Below are 12,963 nucleotides of genomic sequence, written 5' to 3' on the forward strand. Positions count from 1 at the left end.
CAAAATTTTATTATATAATTGTAGCAGTGCTTTATTACGGTAGTTATTACAATTATTTGCTTGGGAAAAAAATTAAATGAAACAAAATCAGGTAGGGCGATGGCGAATAATCAGTTGTTTACCACACTGAAATGGTGTAAAAACCGATAAGTATTGAGAGCTACTTAGCGACTGGCAGAGGAATCTACCGGTATGTCTGCCAGTCAGTGGGATTCAAGGGAGGAACCTTGTGTCACTTTGCCTGCAGGAGGCTGGATGCTCCAAGTCAGTTCCCCGTTGGCCCGATGCAGTGGTGAACTTTCCACCTAGGCGGTGGCGGAGCCCCCTTCTTGCAGCGCCCTCCCCACATTGGCATCCAGGGCCATCTTAAGCATATCCGGCGCCGTGGTGCAAAGATCCCTCCAGTGCCCCCCCTTTCCCAGAGTTGCCAACCTTTTTGAAGGGGGGGAGAACCCCAAGGTTGTTGACCTTTTTTATGAAAGGTTCCCCAGAGTTGTGGGCCTTTCTTAAGGGAGCTGCCACCACACTTACACTCTTAATCTCAGGGTTGTGGTTCCAAGGCCCATGTTGGGCAAAAGATTCCTGCATTGGAGGGGGTTGGACTAGATGACCCTGGTGGTTCCCTTCCAACTCTGTGAATGGTTCTGTTATTCTGTTGTATCTGCCCCAGCGAGCTACGTAGGCTGACCTGCACTGGCCGAAGATGGGGGGGGGGAGGAAGCCCCACTCCCACAAATACAACTAAAATAAAATAAAATAAAATAAAACAGCTGTGCAGCCGGGACACGCTTCCCTCAGCCACACACACGCCCCCAAAGATATGTTATTAATCCCAACAGAGGCAAAGACGGGGAGTGGGGAGTAAGGGAGGAGGAGCCAAGCCAAGCAGCAGCAGGAAGGGGAAAACGCTTCACTCAGCCACGCTCCCAGATGCACCCCTCCCCACCGAAAGCCTTCGCTATGCTCCCCCACCAAGAGCCTTTGCTAAATTGTAAAGCAGTTAAAAGGCAGAACATGCCCAATTAGGAAGTAGCGCTCAGCAAAGAAAAAAGCCTCCAAAACAAGAAAAAACCCCGCAGTTACAAGCCCTGATCCCTGAACGTTACCACTCCCACGGGGAAGGAACCTATTCCGCTTCTGTGGACAAGACAGGAAAAGCCGAAAGGGGCGAGCGGCAAGGTGCTGCCAGCTCAAAGCGCACGGTAGTCGGCAGCTGAGCGAAGGAGGACTGGAGGCAATAAGGAAGGATGGATCCAACGCTGCTCGACTCAGAGCTGCCGCGGCTGTTTGAACGCAGCTGAATCCCGCCCCTGAGCCAGTCCTATTGGCTGGGTGTGGTAGGTGTGGTGTGGCAGCTGGGACAGCTAGGGCAAGGAACCGATACGCCCCTTGCCAACGTGGGAACAGGCTCCCGCTCACAACGCCTCCGCTTTGCCAGGGAGGGAGCGGGGAGGAGGACGGGGGAGCCACTTTTGCCACGCTTATTCTTAGAGCTTATTTTTTGCTTCAGGGGGGCAGCTGCCCCCCTGCCCCACGCTGGGTACGCCCATGACTGGGACACTGAGTAGTCACTGGGGAGAACTATCTTCTCCCCACCAAAAAAGAAAGGCGTGATGTGAGGGACAGGGGCTACAGACAACCCCCTCCCATCCCGAGAACCAGTTCTTCCCCGAGTACCAGCGGCAGCGGAGAGGGGGAATACTCCAGCGGGGAAGCAGGATGTAGAGGACATGGCTCTGGCAGGGTCACAGAGCCACTGCTCCGCTTGGGAGAGGAAGGAAGAGAGAGGGAAAGGGGGAGGAAGGAAAACGCGGCAAGAAGACCTCTCCCTCCAGTTCCGGAATTGCGCCGAAAGAAACGGGGGAGGAGATTTGCGATTACCAGACTGCTTTGTTGGAAAAGAACGCGGGAATCGCCATTCCAGGGTTCTGACTCCAACTGAAAACATGTACATCGTACAGCTCCAGCACTGTAAATAGTTTGCACACAATAAAAGCATGAAAATGCAACTTTCTGGAGAGTCGTTACTCTAGAGTAGCTGCAACACACCTCCTGTGACACGTGGTCTTAGACACAGCCTCCCCAACACTGTTTTATATATTGGGACACATCCAGCAGCAGGCTGGACAACAGCCACGAAATAGTTGCCTTTGTTAACACAACACGGATCACACCACCATTCAGATCAGAAGCAAACCAGAAGCCCTTCAATAATACGCACCGTGGTCAGCTGGCAGGAGGATTTCCTAGGAGCATGTCCTTTTGCAAAGGTGGAGGGGAGGCTTTCCACCCTCAGGGCCCAGAGGTGGCTCCTGTCTTGGGGCAGCTGGTAGATTTGGAGGAAGTTGACCCTTAGCACTCTCGGTTTGGGACCTGCCTGAACCTCCTTCCACATTATACTCATCCATAGTTTCTCCCCGTCTCATTTTGGGGATAGCTTTCTACACGCACTTGTGTCACCATGCCCCCACCAGCACATTGCTTTCAGATGCTCTGGTATGGCCCCTTCTTCCCTGTGCCCCTTCCCTCCTCATGCAAGACGTGCACCTAGGAACAGAGCCTTTCCTGGTTATGCCATTAAATACCCCTTTTATTTATAATGTGACCAAATATATCTATGCACTATATATATATATATATATATATATATATATATATATATATATATATATATGTAGAAGGTTCATATTTGTTATAGTCCAGTGTTCTTGGAAACCGCTCGATTCCGCACAAAATTTGACACACCGTTCATTGCCAATAGGAGAGTGTTTACAGAACCTTAGATTCATAAGATCCCACCCCTAACACACCTAAAAACGTGATTTTCTCTTTTAAAAAAGGCCAAATATAGCGCCCTCAACTGGACATTAAAGGAACAGATGGCAAATATTGCCATAATCCCGCCCACTCCTATAATCCCGTAAATATTGCCATAATCCCACCCATGCTGCTGTTCCTATATTAATCTAACCAACTCTGCTTCCAAAGCAACACCACCAATCTCAGCTCCACTTTGTGCAACTCTCTATTCCCAGATACAAACATTTCCAACTCCCTCCACCAAACACCAAAACCAGCTCACTCCTCATTCAGCAGCAACACTCCAGACTTACACACTCCCCCTCCCTATCTAACAATACATTAAATATTATATTATGCTTACTATTCTGAAATGTTACCTTCATTACTTTAGATACATGTCTAAACAACATTACATACAAACAACAAAAGCTCATATATGCTGCATGCATTTAATATTGAATTCCTGTTACTGATGTGAAGGAGTGTGTCAATTCAGAGAGAAACATGTTCTGCACTCTGAATGGTTCCACCCCATGGAAATCGGTAGATGTTTTGGAAAAACATTCCATACTAACTACTTCCTTAGCACTTATATGGTTTCCTCCCCTGTATGAGTTTGTTGGTGTTTTGTAAGAAGTCCACTCCAACTGAAGCACATTCCGCACTCCATGCATTTAAATGGTTTCTCTCCTGTGTGTGTCCGTTGATGGATTCTAAGACTTCCACTCTGACTGAAGCTCTTTCCACACTCCATGCATTTAAATTGTTTCTCCCCCGTGTGAGTCTGTTGATGAATTCTAAGGTTTCCACTGAGACTGAAGCTCTTTCCACACTCCATGCATTTAAATGGTTTCTCCCCCGTGTGAATTCGTTCATGTCTTCTAAATGCTCCACTATCAGTGAAGCTCTTTCCACATTCCATGCATTTAAATGGTTTCTCCCCCGTGTGAGTCCGTTGATGTATTCTAAGGTGTCCACTGTGACTGAAGCACATTCCACATTCCATGCATTTAAATGGTTTCTCCCCCGTGTGAGTCCGTTTATGATTTCTAAGGCTTCCACTGTGACTGAAGCTCTTTCCACACTCCATGCATTTAAATGGTTTCTCTCCTGTGTGAGTCCGTTGATGTATTCTAAGGTGTCCACTGTGACTGAAACTCTTTCCACACTCCATGCATTTAGATGGTTTCTCCCCCGTGTGAATCCGTTGATGAATTCTAAGCTGTCCACTCTGACAGAAGCTCTTTCCACACTCCATGCATTTAAATGGTTTCTCCCCCGTGTGAATCCGTTGATGAATTCTAAGGTGCCCACTCTTATTGAAGCTCTTTCCACACTCCATGCATTTAGATGGTTTCTCCCCCGTGTGACTCTGTTGATGAATTCTAAGATGTCCACTGTTACTGAAGCGCTTTCCACATTCAATACATTTAAAGGGTTTCTCTCCTGTGTGAGTCCGTTGATGAATTATAAAGCCTCCACTCTGACTGAAGCTCTTTCCACACTCCATGCATTTAAATGGTTTCTCTCCTGTGTGAGTCCGTTGATGTATTCTAAGGTGTCCACTATCAGTGAAGCTCTTTCCACACTCCATGCATTTAAATGGTTTCTCTCCTGTGTGAATCCGTTTATGAATTCTAAGGCTGTCACTCCTACTGAAGCACGTTCCACACTCCATGCATTTAAATGGTTTCTCCCCAGTGTGGGTTCGTTGATGGGTTTTAAGGTCTCCACTGTGACTGGAGTTCTTTCCACACTCCATACTTTCAAATTGTTTTTCCTCTCTCTTTCCACACTCCATGTATTTAAATGGTTTCTTCGTTATTCCCTTTGGATTTGGCCCACCAGAACTGTCTTCTTTCGACAGGGGGAGGTGGGAATCCTATTTGTTTTCTAGGAAGAGAACAAAGGAATATTTGTTGTTGTTGTTGTTGTTGTTTAGTCGTTTAGTCGTGTCCGACTCTTCGTGACCCCATGGACCATAGCACGCCAGGCACTCCTGTCTTGCACTGCCTCCCGCAGTTTGGTCAAACTCATGTTCGTAGCTTCGAGAACACTGTCCAACCATCTTGTCCTCTGACGTCCCCTTCTCCTAGTGCCCTCCATCTTTCCCAACATCAGGGTCTTTTCCAAGGATTCTTCTCTTCTCATGAGGTGGCCAAAGTATTGGAGCCTCAGCTTCACGATCTGTCCTTCCAGGGAGCACTCAGGGCTGATTTCCTTAAGAATGGATAGGTTTGATCTTCTTGCAGTCCATGGGACTCTCAAGAGTCTCCTCCAGCACCATAATTCAAAAGCATCAATTCTTCGGCGATCAGCCTTCTTTATGGTCCAGCTCTCACTTCCATACATCACTACTGGGAAAACCATAGCTTTAACTATACGGACCTTTGTCGGCAAGGTGATGTCTCTGCTTTTTAAGATGCTGTCTAGGTTTGTCATTGCTTTTCTCCCAAGAAGCAGGCGTCTTTTAATTTCGTGACTGCTGTCACCATCTGCAGTAATCAAGGAGCCCAAGAAAGTAAAATCTCTCACTGCCTCCATTTCTTCCCCTTCCATTTGCCAGGAGGTGATGGGACCAGTGGCCATGATCTTGGTTTTTTTGATGTTGAGCTTCAGACCATATTTTGCGCTCTCCTCTTTCACCCTCATTAAAAGGTTCTTTAATTCCTCCTCGCTTTCTGCCATCAAGGTTGTGTCATCTGCATATCTGAGGTTGTTGATATTTCTTCCGGCAATCTTAATTCCGGCTTGGGATTCATCTAGTCCAGCCTTTCGCATGATGAATTCTGCATATAAGTTAAATAAGCAGGGAGACAATATACAACCTTGTCGTACTCCTTTCCCAATTTTGAACCAATCAGTTGTTCCATATCCAGTTCTAACTGTAGCTTCTTGTCCCACATAGAGATTTCTCAGGAGACAGATGAGGTGATCAGGCACTCCCATTTCTTTAAGAACTTGCCATAGTTTGCTGTGGTCGACACAGTCAAAGGCTTTTGCATAGTCAATGAAGCAGAAGTAGATGTTTTTCTGGAACTCTCTAGCTTTCTCCATAATCCAGCGCATGTTTGCTATTTGGTCTCTGGTTCCTCTGCCCTTTCGAAATCCAGCTTGCACTTCTGGGAGTTCTCGGTCCACATACTGCCTAAGCCTGCCTTGTAGAATTTTAAGCATAACCTTGCTAGCGTGTGAAATGAGCGCAATAGTGCGGTAGTTGGAGCATTCTTTGGCACTGCCCTTCTTTGGAATTGGGATGTAGACTGATCTTCTCCAATCCTCTGGCCATTGCTGAGTTTTCCAAACTTGCTGGCATATTGGGTGTAGCACCTTAACAGCATCATCTTTTAAAATTTTAAATAGTTCAGCTGGAATATCATCACTTCCACTGGCCTTGTTATTAGCAGTGCTTTCTAAGGCCCATTTGACTTCACTCTCCAAGATGTCTGGCTCAAGGTCAGCAACCACACTACCTGGGGTGTACGAAACCTCCATGTCTTTCTGGTATAATTCCTCTGTGTATTCTTGCCACCTCTTCTTGATGTCTTCTGCTTCTGTTAGGTCCTTACCAGTTTTGTCCTTGATTATGGTAATCTTTGTACGAAATGTTCCTTTCATATCTCCAATTTTCTTGAACAGATCTCTGGTTTTCCCCATTCTATTGTTTTCCTCTATTTCTTTGCATTGCTCATTTAAGAAGACCCTCTTGTCTCTCCTTGCTGTTTTTTGGAAATCTGCATTCAGTTTCCTGTATCTTTCCCTATCTCCCTTGCATTTTGCTTGCCTCCTCTCCTCCGCTATTTGTAAGGCCTCGTTGGACAGCCATTTTGCTTTCTTGCATTTCCTTTTCCTTGGGATGGTTTTCGTTGCTGCCTCCTGTATAATGTTACGAGCCTCCATCCATAGTTCTTCAGGCACTCTGTCCACCAAATCTAAATCCTTAAACCTGTTCCTCACTTCCACTGTGTATTCATAAGGGATTTGATTCAGATTGTATCTTACTGGCCCAGTGGTTTTTCCTACTTTCTTCAGTTTAAGCTGGAATTTTGCTATAAGAAGCTGATGATCTGAGTTACAGTCAGCTCCAGGTCTTGTTTTTGCTGATTGTATAGAGCTTCTCCATCTTTGGCTGCAGAGAATATAATCAATCTGATTTCGATGCTGCCCATTTGGTGATATCCATGTGTAGAGTCGTCTCTTGTGTTGTTGGAAGAGAGTGTTTGTGATGACCAGCTTGTTCTCTTGACAGAACTCTATTAGCCTTTGCCCTGCTTCATTTTGAACTCCAAGGCCAAACTTGCCAGTTGTTCCTTTTATCTCTTGATTCCCTACTTTAGCATTCCAATCCCCTGTAATGAGAAGAACATCCTTCTTTGGTGTCATTTCTAGAAGGTGTTGTAGGTCTTCATAGAATTGGTCAATTTCACTTTCTTCAGCTCCAGTAGTTGGTGCATAAACTTGGATTACTGTGATGTTAAAAGGTCTGCCTTGGATTCGTATCGAGATCATTCTGTCATTTTTGAGATTGCATCCCATTACAGCTTTTGCCACTCTTTTGTTGACTATGAGGGCCACTCCATTTCTACTACAGGATTCTTGCCCACAGTAGTAGATATGATAGTCACCCGAACGGAATTCGCCCATTCCCTTCCATTTTAGTTCACTGATGCCCAGGATGTCGATATTTATTCTTGTCATCTCATTTTTGACCACATCCAGCTTACCTCCACTCATGGTTCTTACATTCCAGGTTCCTATGCAATATTTTTCTTTACAGCATCGGACTTTCCTTTCGCTTCCAGGCATATCCGCAACTGAGCGTCCTTTCGGCTTTGGCCCAGCCGCTTCATCAGCTCTGAATCTACTTGTACTTGTCCTCCGCTCTTCCTCAGTAGCATGTTGGACGCCTTCCGACCTGAGGGGCTCATCTTCCAGCGTCATAACTTTTATATGCCTGTTGTCTTTGTCCATGGAGTTTTCTTGGCAGGGATACTGGAGTGGCTTGCCAGTTCCTTCTCCAGGTGGATCACGTTTAGTCAAAACTCTCCACTATGACCTGTCCATCTTGGGTGGCCCTGCATGGCATAGCTCATAGCTTCTCTGAGTTATTCAAGCCCCTTCGCCACGACAAGGCATTGATCCATGAAGGGAATATTACACACATCAATTAGCACCTTCTCTTATTTTAACATATCATATATTATCTCCTGTCCTCCATGTTACAAATTTTTAGGAAAGGCAACTGAAATAATGTCAAATAATGGTAATGCATCATCAGCCTTTCCTAACCCTCAATCAACGTTAATGAAGCATTATCTTAGAATACGATTGAACTGTGGGGTTTACTTTTTATAAAATGTGGTTTCTCACATGAAAATAAGCTGCTCTATGTCCATGAACCTGCCCATTCTTCATCAGGGTCCTAAGTTCACCATGAAGTTCTTCATCCTCTGCACAATAATCCTCCACCCCTGCTGAGTGTGGGCACATTGGATTTATAGGGTTAGGGTCTAGATAAAAAATAAAATAGAAAAATTCCTTCCAGTAGCTCCTTAAGAGACCAACTAAGATTGTCATTGGTATGACCTTTTGTGTGCATGCATACTTCTTCAGATACACTGAAACAGAAGTCACCAGACCCTTATATATAGGGTGTTGGGATCCACAGAATGCTGTGTGAAATAGTAAGTCTGCACTAGTAACGTGAAACTAGCTGATGCAATACTTTCTATGGGAGTACTGGGTCAGAATGACTCAGCAGTAATGTGCAGTCAGTTGATTGGCTGTCAGTGGTTTAAAAGGGAAACCTTTCCAGCAGTGAGTGTGGTGGTGTTTTAGAAGGGTGTGGTCAGTGTGAGGTTTAGAGAGAGTGCATCAACTGCATGTGTATGAACTGCCTGTAGATATTTGTATATAGCTCACAATAAATATACTGCACTAAAGAAACTGGAACTCTAACATCTCTGCTAAAGCGCCGTGAAGGAATTCGCGACAGTCCAACTACACACATTCCCAATTCACCCTGCACCATGCCTGAGGGGGCTGCCTCAGTCTCCCTAACGGTGGAGCAGGCGCTGAGAAGAGCCTTCTCTCTGCCCCCCCCCCCGAAGTATAGGAAACATTACAAAGAAGACCTTGGACAACAACAACCACAACAACAATTATTGTAAGTCACTTTGGGCTGCCCTGGGTAAGAGAAAGTGACTAATAGATTCAATAAAGGGGGGAAAACAATTGCAGTAATAATTAGGCAGGCTGGGGGGGGGGACCCCATCCCCACCAATTTCCATAACAATCTTCCCAATCGCTTAAATACCACAGATTTAAGAGATCTGATGTAGTGGGGATAATGGAAACCTGGTGGAATGGAGAAGAGTGGGGAACATTTATCTCTGGGTAGGAACCCTTTTTATGCGGGACTTATGCGGGATTCAGCCCTTAGGACCAAAGCACCAAAAAGCAGTCTCTCCACCAAAATGCTCCTTTTTGAGGCAAGAAGAGCAGTGAGATTGAGATGCCGGTGCGGACGCTATTTTCTACTCCTGAGAAGCACAGCTTCAAGCTTACCCAGCACAGCGATGGATTCCAAAAGAAGAAGAAATTTGGATTAAATTGGTGAGATCTAAATTAAAAACTTTTTATAATTAAGTATAATTCAGAAGACAGTGGGGTGGAAAAAGGGTCAGCCCCAGGTGGGATCTGACATATACCACGAGTGTATAACTTTAACAAATAACTAAATAACTAACCTGCAGCGGAACCATAAATTCTTCAAAACACAGTTGTTTTGAGTGGGAAATATACGGTACCAATTTTTAAAAAAGGGGGTGGAAATCCCTTATTTTAAAACCATAGGTTGCTTTCTTTTGAGAACTCTTGGCACCGTGGTGGAGAACTTCCTGAAAACTTTTACTTTTGCTTTTAAATGAAATGTGTAGTTAAAATTAAGGAGACATTATAAATAAGAGGAAGCCAGACCACAGCATTTGCAGCTAAGAATCTGCAGTCTGAACTGAGGATTTATTTAGTTACAGACTAATATTTCTCTTTTTTTATTTTGGGGAAAAGCCGTGCGGAGGGAGAATGATCTGAACTCTCCCCCACCTTCTTTTCTTTCTGGTTTTGTGGATTTAGAGAGTACGGAGCCTGGATTATTTCTTTATTTCTTTCTTTTTGGTGGACTTCTCTTCTTCATTTTAAAATAAGGACAGTGGATTAAGCCAACAAGCGGCTGAAGACTGGTTGTTGTTTTTGGTTTTATTATTATTACTAGCTGTACTCAGCCACGCTTTGCTGTGGCCCATCCCTGTGAGTCCCCCAGCCTGTCCCGACCCATGAGGTACCGTGTTTCCCCCTTTTTAAGACACCGTCTTATTACTTTTTTTTCTCAAAAAACCACAGGGTGGCTTATTTTTGGTGGGATGTCTTACTGGTATTTTTATTATGAGTCTGAGTGTGCGTCACTGGCCCAGCCCTCTCTCCCCAGCCCTGGGATGTTCGCAAAGGGCTGCTCTCTCTCTCCTCTGATGTGGGGACTCACTTAATAGCAATCTGCTACACTGGAGCTTCTTAAATCTAAACCAGTATAATGGAATCTATCTGTGTGATACAGTCCTAGCAGTAGCCTATACGTAAAAGCAAATAAGGATCTCTACTAGCCAGCTGCCCGAGACTTAAGTTCCAACAGTCTGAAGAACAATGTAACACTTTGTAGTGATAGCAAAGAAGCTACCTGCTGAGAACAAAGAAGCCAGCTAAACAGCAATTAAGATTGCTGACTTGGTAAATGGTAGCATTTAATAAGCAATTGAGCTAGCGAGGTGAGTTAAATTTTTGTGGGTAAAGGAAGCTAGGACCGGCAGTTTAACTTTTGTGCTCGCAAACAGCAAGACGGAAAAAGTCCTTATTTTTTAAAAAAGTCCCCAAGGCAAGGACTGCGATCCAGACTACTTACAAATCCTTAAAGGAGCAGCTCCACAGACAAGCAAGCATAAGGTAGAAAGGAAGGCTGCTTTATGCCTCGGTAAAAGCAAGGAGACAACAATCAGACACAGGAGACTGCCGGCGCATAGAATGGAAGGGAAAGGTGGAGGGAAGCGAGAGGTGGGTTCTCTCTCTCTCTCTCTCTCACACACACACACAGAGAGAGAGAGAGAGAGAGAGAGAGAGAGAGAGAGAGAGAGTCACGCACACGGAGATCTCCCTTAAAGGGAAAACAGCCTTTGCATTCGAGAGGCAGCGGCTTCAAAAGCCCCTCTCCCGTCAAGAGGAAATCAAGAGGCAACTCATGGGTGGGCGCATAGAATGGAAAGGAAAGGTGGGGGGAAGCGAGAGGTGGGCTGTGTGTGTGTGTGTGTGTGAGAGAGAGAGAGACGCGGGGGGGGTGGAGAGACAGAGAGACACGTAGATCTCTTCCTTAAAGGGAAAACAGCCTCTGCATTCACGAGGCAACGGCTTCAATCGCCCCTCTTTTCTTCCTCGTGCCTTCATCTCCTCCCCACCCCACTTTTCTCCTCTTCACCAAGTACAGCTTACACAGCTTGGCTAAAAAAAATATTTTCGAATCCTTTTATTTAAAAAAATGCTCTCAGAAACGGGGAGGGAAAATCACGATGCTTCAGCAGCCAGCAGCTACGGCTCTTCAGTGCATTTTTACAAGCTTTTAAAGGAAATACGTGTCTGTGGAGCGACAGCAAAATGGGGAGATATTTTAAGGGGGCTTGGCTGGCGAGAGGGGGGGTTATTGCTACTGGGTGAAGGGTCTATCAGTATGTCTTATTTTCGGGGTATAGCTTGTATCGCGCAATTGCTTAGAAATCCTGCTATGGCTTATATAATGACTACGTCTTAAAATAGGGGAAAGACGGTATCCTGCCCCTCCTCCCCCATCCGCCGGCTCATCCCTGTTACTTCCCCCACCCTGTCCCGACCAATGAACTATCCTGCCCACTCCTCCCCCCATCCCGGGGTCTGGCCTGAGATGGGGGCAGAGGTGTCGTCAGGGTCTGGCCTGACTCGCGGTGTTCATGCGGCGGTGAATGAATCCGGCCTGTGGTGGCGGTGGCAGCTGCGGTGGGTTCCGGCCTTTGGGGGTGTCAGTGGCGACTGTACTGGGTCTGGCTCGTGGGGTGGCTGAGACTGTGGCGGGGTCCGGCTTGTTTCAGACGGCATTGGTGCCGTTGTTGTTATAATGGTGGGGCGTGGCGTGGTTTTCAGCGTGGCGTGGCGGTGAGGTGCGGGTTGTCTCTGATGGTGGGATGTTGGGGCCTAGGGGCAGGATCCCGCCTTCGCCCTTTGTTGAGGAATGGCCGTTGTGGCAGTTACAGCATGTTGGTTGCAGACGTCATGATCTTGCATGGATTCCCTCTCTCTAGACCAGGGATGTCCAAAGTGCATTTGGGGGGCCTAATCTCTCTGCGTACTAAAAAAGGTCAACAACTTTGGTTGGCCCGCATGCATGTTCATGTCCATGTCATTAAATCTTTCCCTCTTCGAAAAAAGCTTGGGCACCCCTGCTCTAGACAAAAGAGACCCACCAAGCCTTGCCTGAGTTCCCGGGCGGAGCCAGGAGCGCCCCAGGGATTCCTGCCAGGGGGAACCCAGAACACGCAGAGGGTCGTGGAATTGAGGCCTCGCTTCAAGTCCCAGCCCTTCGACTGAAGGAAGGGGGAGGTGGGAGCACTCCTGCTTGGGGATGGGGGTCCTCTGCAGCAGGATTGCATGGATGGGGGCCTCTACAGATAGCGCCCAGGAAGTGAGCTGTTGTTGTTGGGGGGTCTCTGCCCCCTTTCTCTCCCCGCTCATCGCCCCTACCCCGCCCTTCAGCTCTACCTCTTTGTCCTCTGTGCTCCCCCTCCCTTGCTCGCTATTCTATTCCGATTTCCGCCAGGGGGAACCCGGAATTGAACCACGCAGAGGGTCGCAGAATTGAGGCCTCGGTTCAAGTCTCAGCCCTTCGACAGAAGGAAGGGGGGGAGCACTCCCATACTTTCATTTTAACCCCCCCCCCGCCCCGAATCCTGCTCTCCCTTCCCAGCTGCCCTTCAGAACAGGGGGAGGAACAGTGCATCCTTCTCCCCCGCCTCACAACCCCCCCCCAAATATATCGCACCTCTTTTTCCTCCTCCTCCTCTGCAGACCTGCTCCTCTTCCGGAAATGTG

General features: G+C 46.7%; 1 protein-coding gene across 1 annotated transcript in view; it reads right to left on the reverse strand.

Moving 5' to 3' along the window:
- LOC118081428 (zinc finger protein 91-like) overlaps positions 1 to 12,963 on the reverse strand; it is a 41,870-nt gene that overhangs the window by 28,129 nt on the left and 778 nt on the right. Inside the window, exons 2-3 of the mRNA XM_060270827.1 lie at positions 3,451 to 4,695; positions 1,084 to 1,095 (exon numbers count right to left, since the gene is read on the reverse strand). Coding sequence (XP_060126810.1) covers positions 1,084 to 1,095; positions 3,451 to 4,603 — 1,165 coding nt within the window. The 5' untranslated portion in view covers positions 4,604 to 4,695. The remainder of the gene's footprint in view (positions 1 to 1,083; positions 1,096 to 3,450; positions 4,696 to 12,963) is intronic.

Source organism: Zootoca vivipara, chromosome 2 (genome assembly GCF_963506605.1).
Source record: "Zootoca vivipara chromosome 2, rZooViv1.1, whole genome shotgun sequence".
NCBI lineage: Eukaryota > Metazoa > Chordata > Lepidosauria > Squamata > Lacertidae > Zootoca > Zootoca vivipara.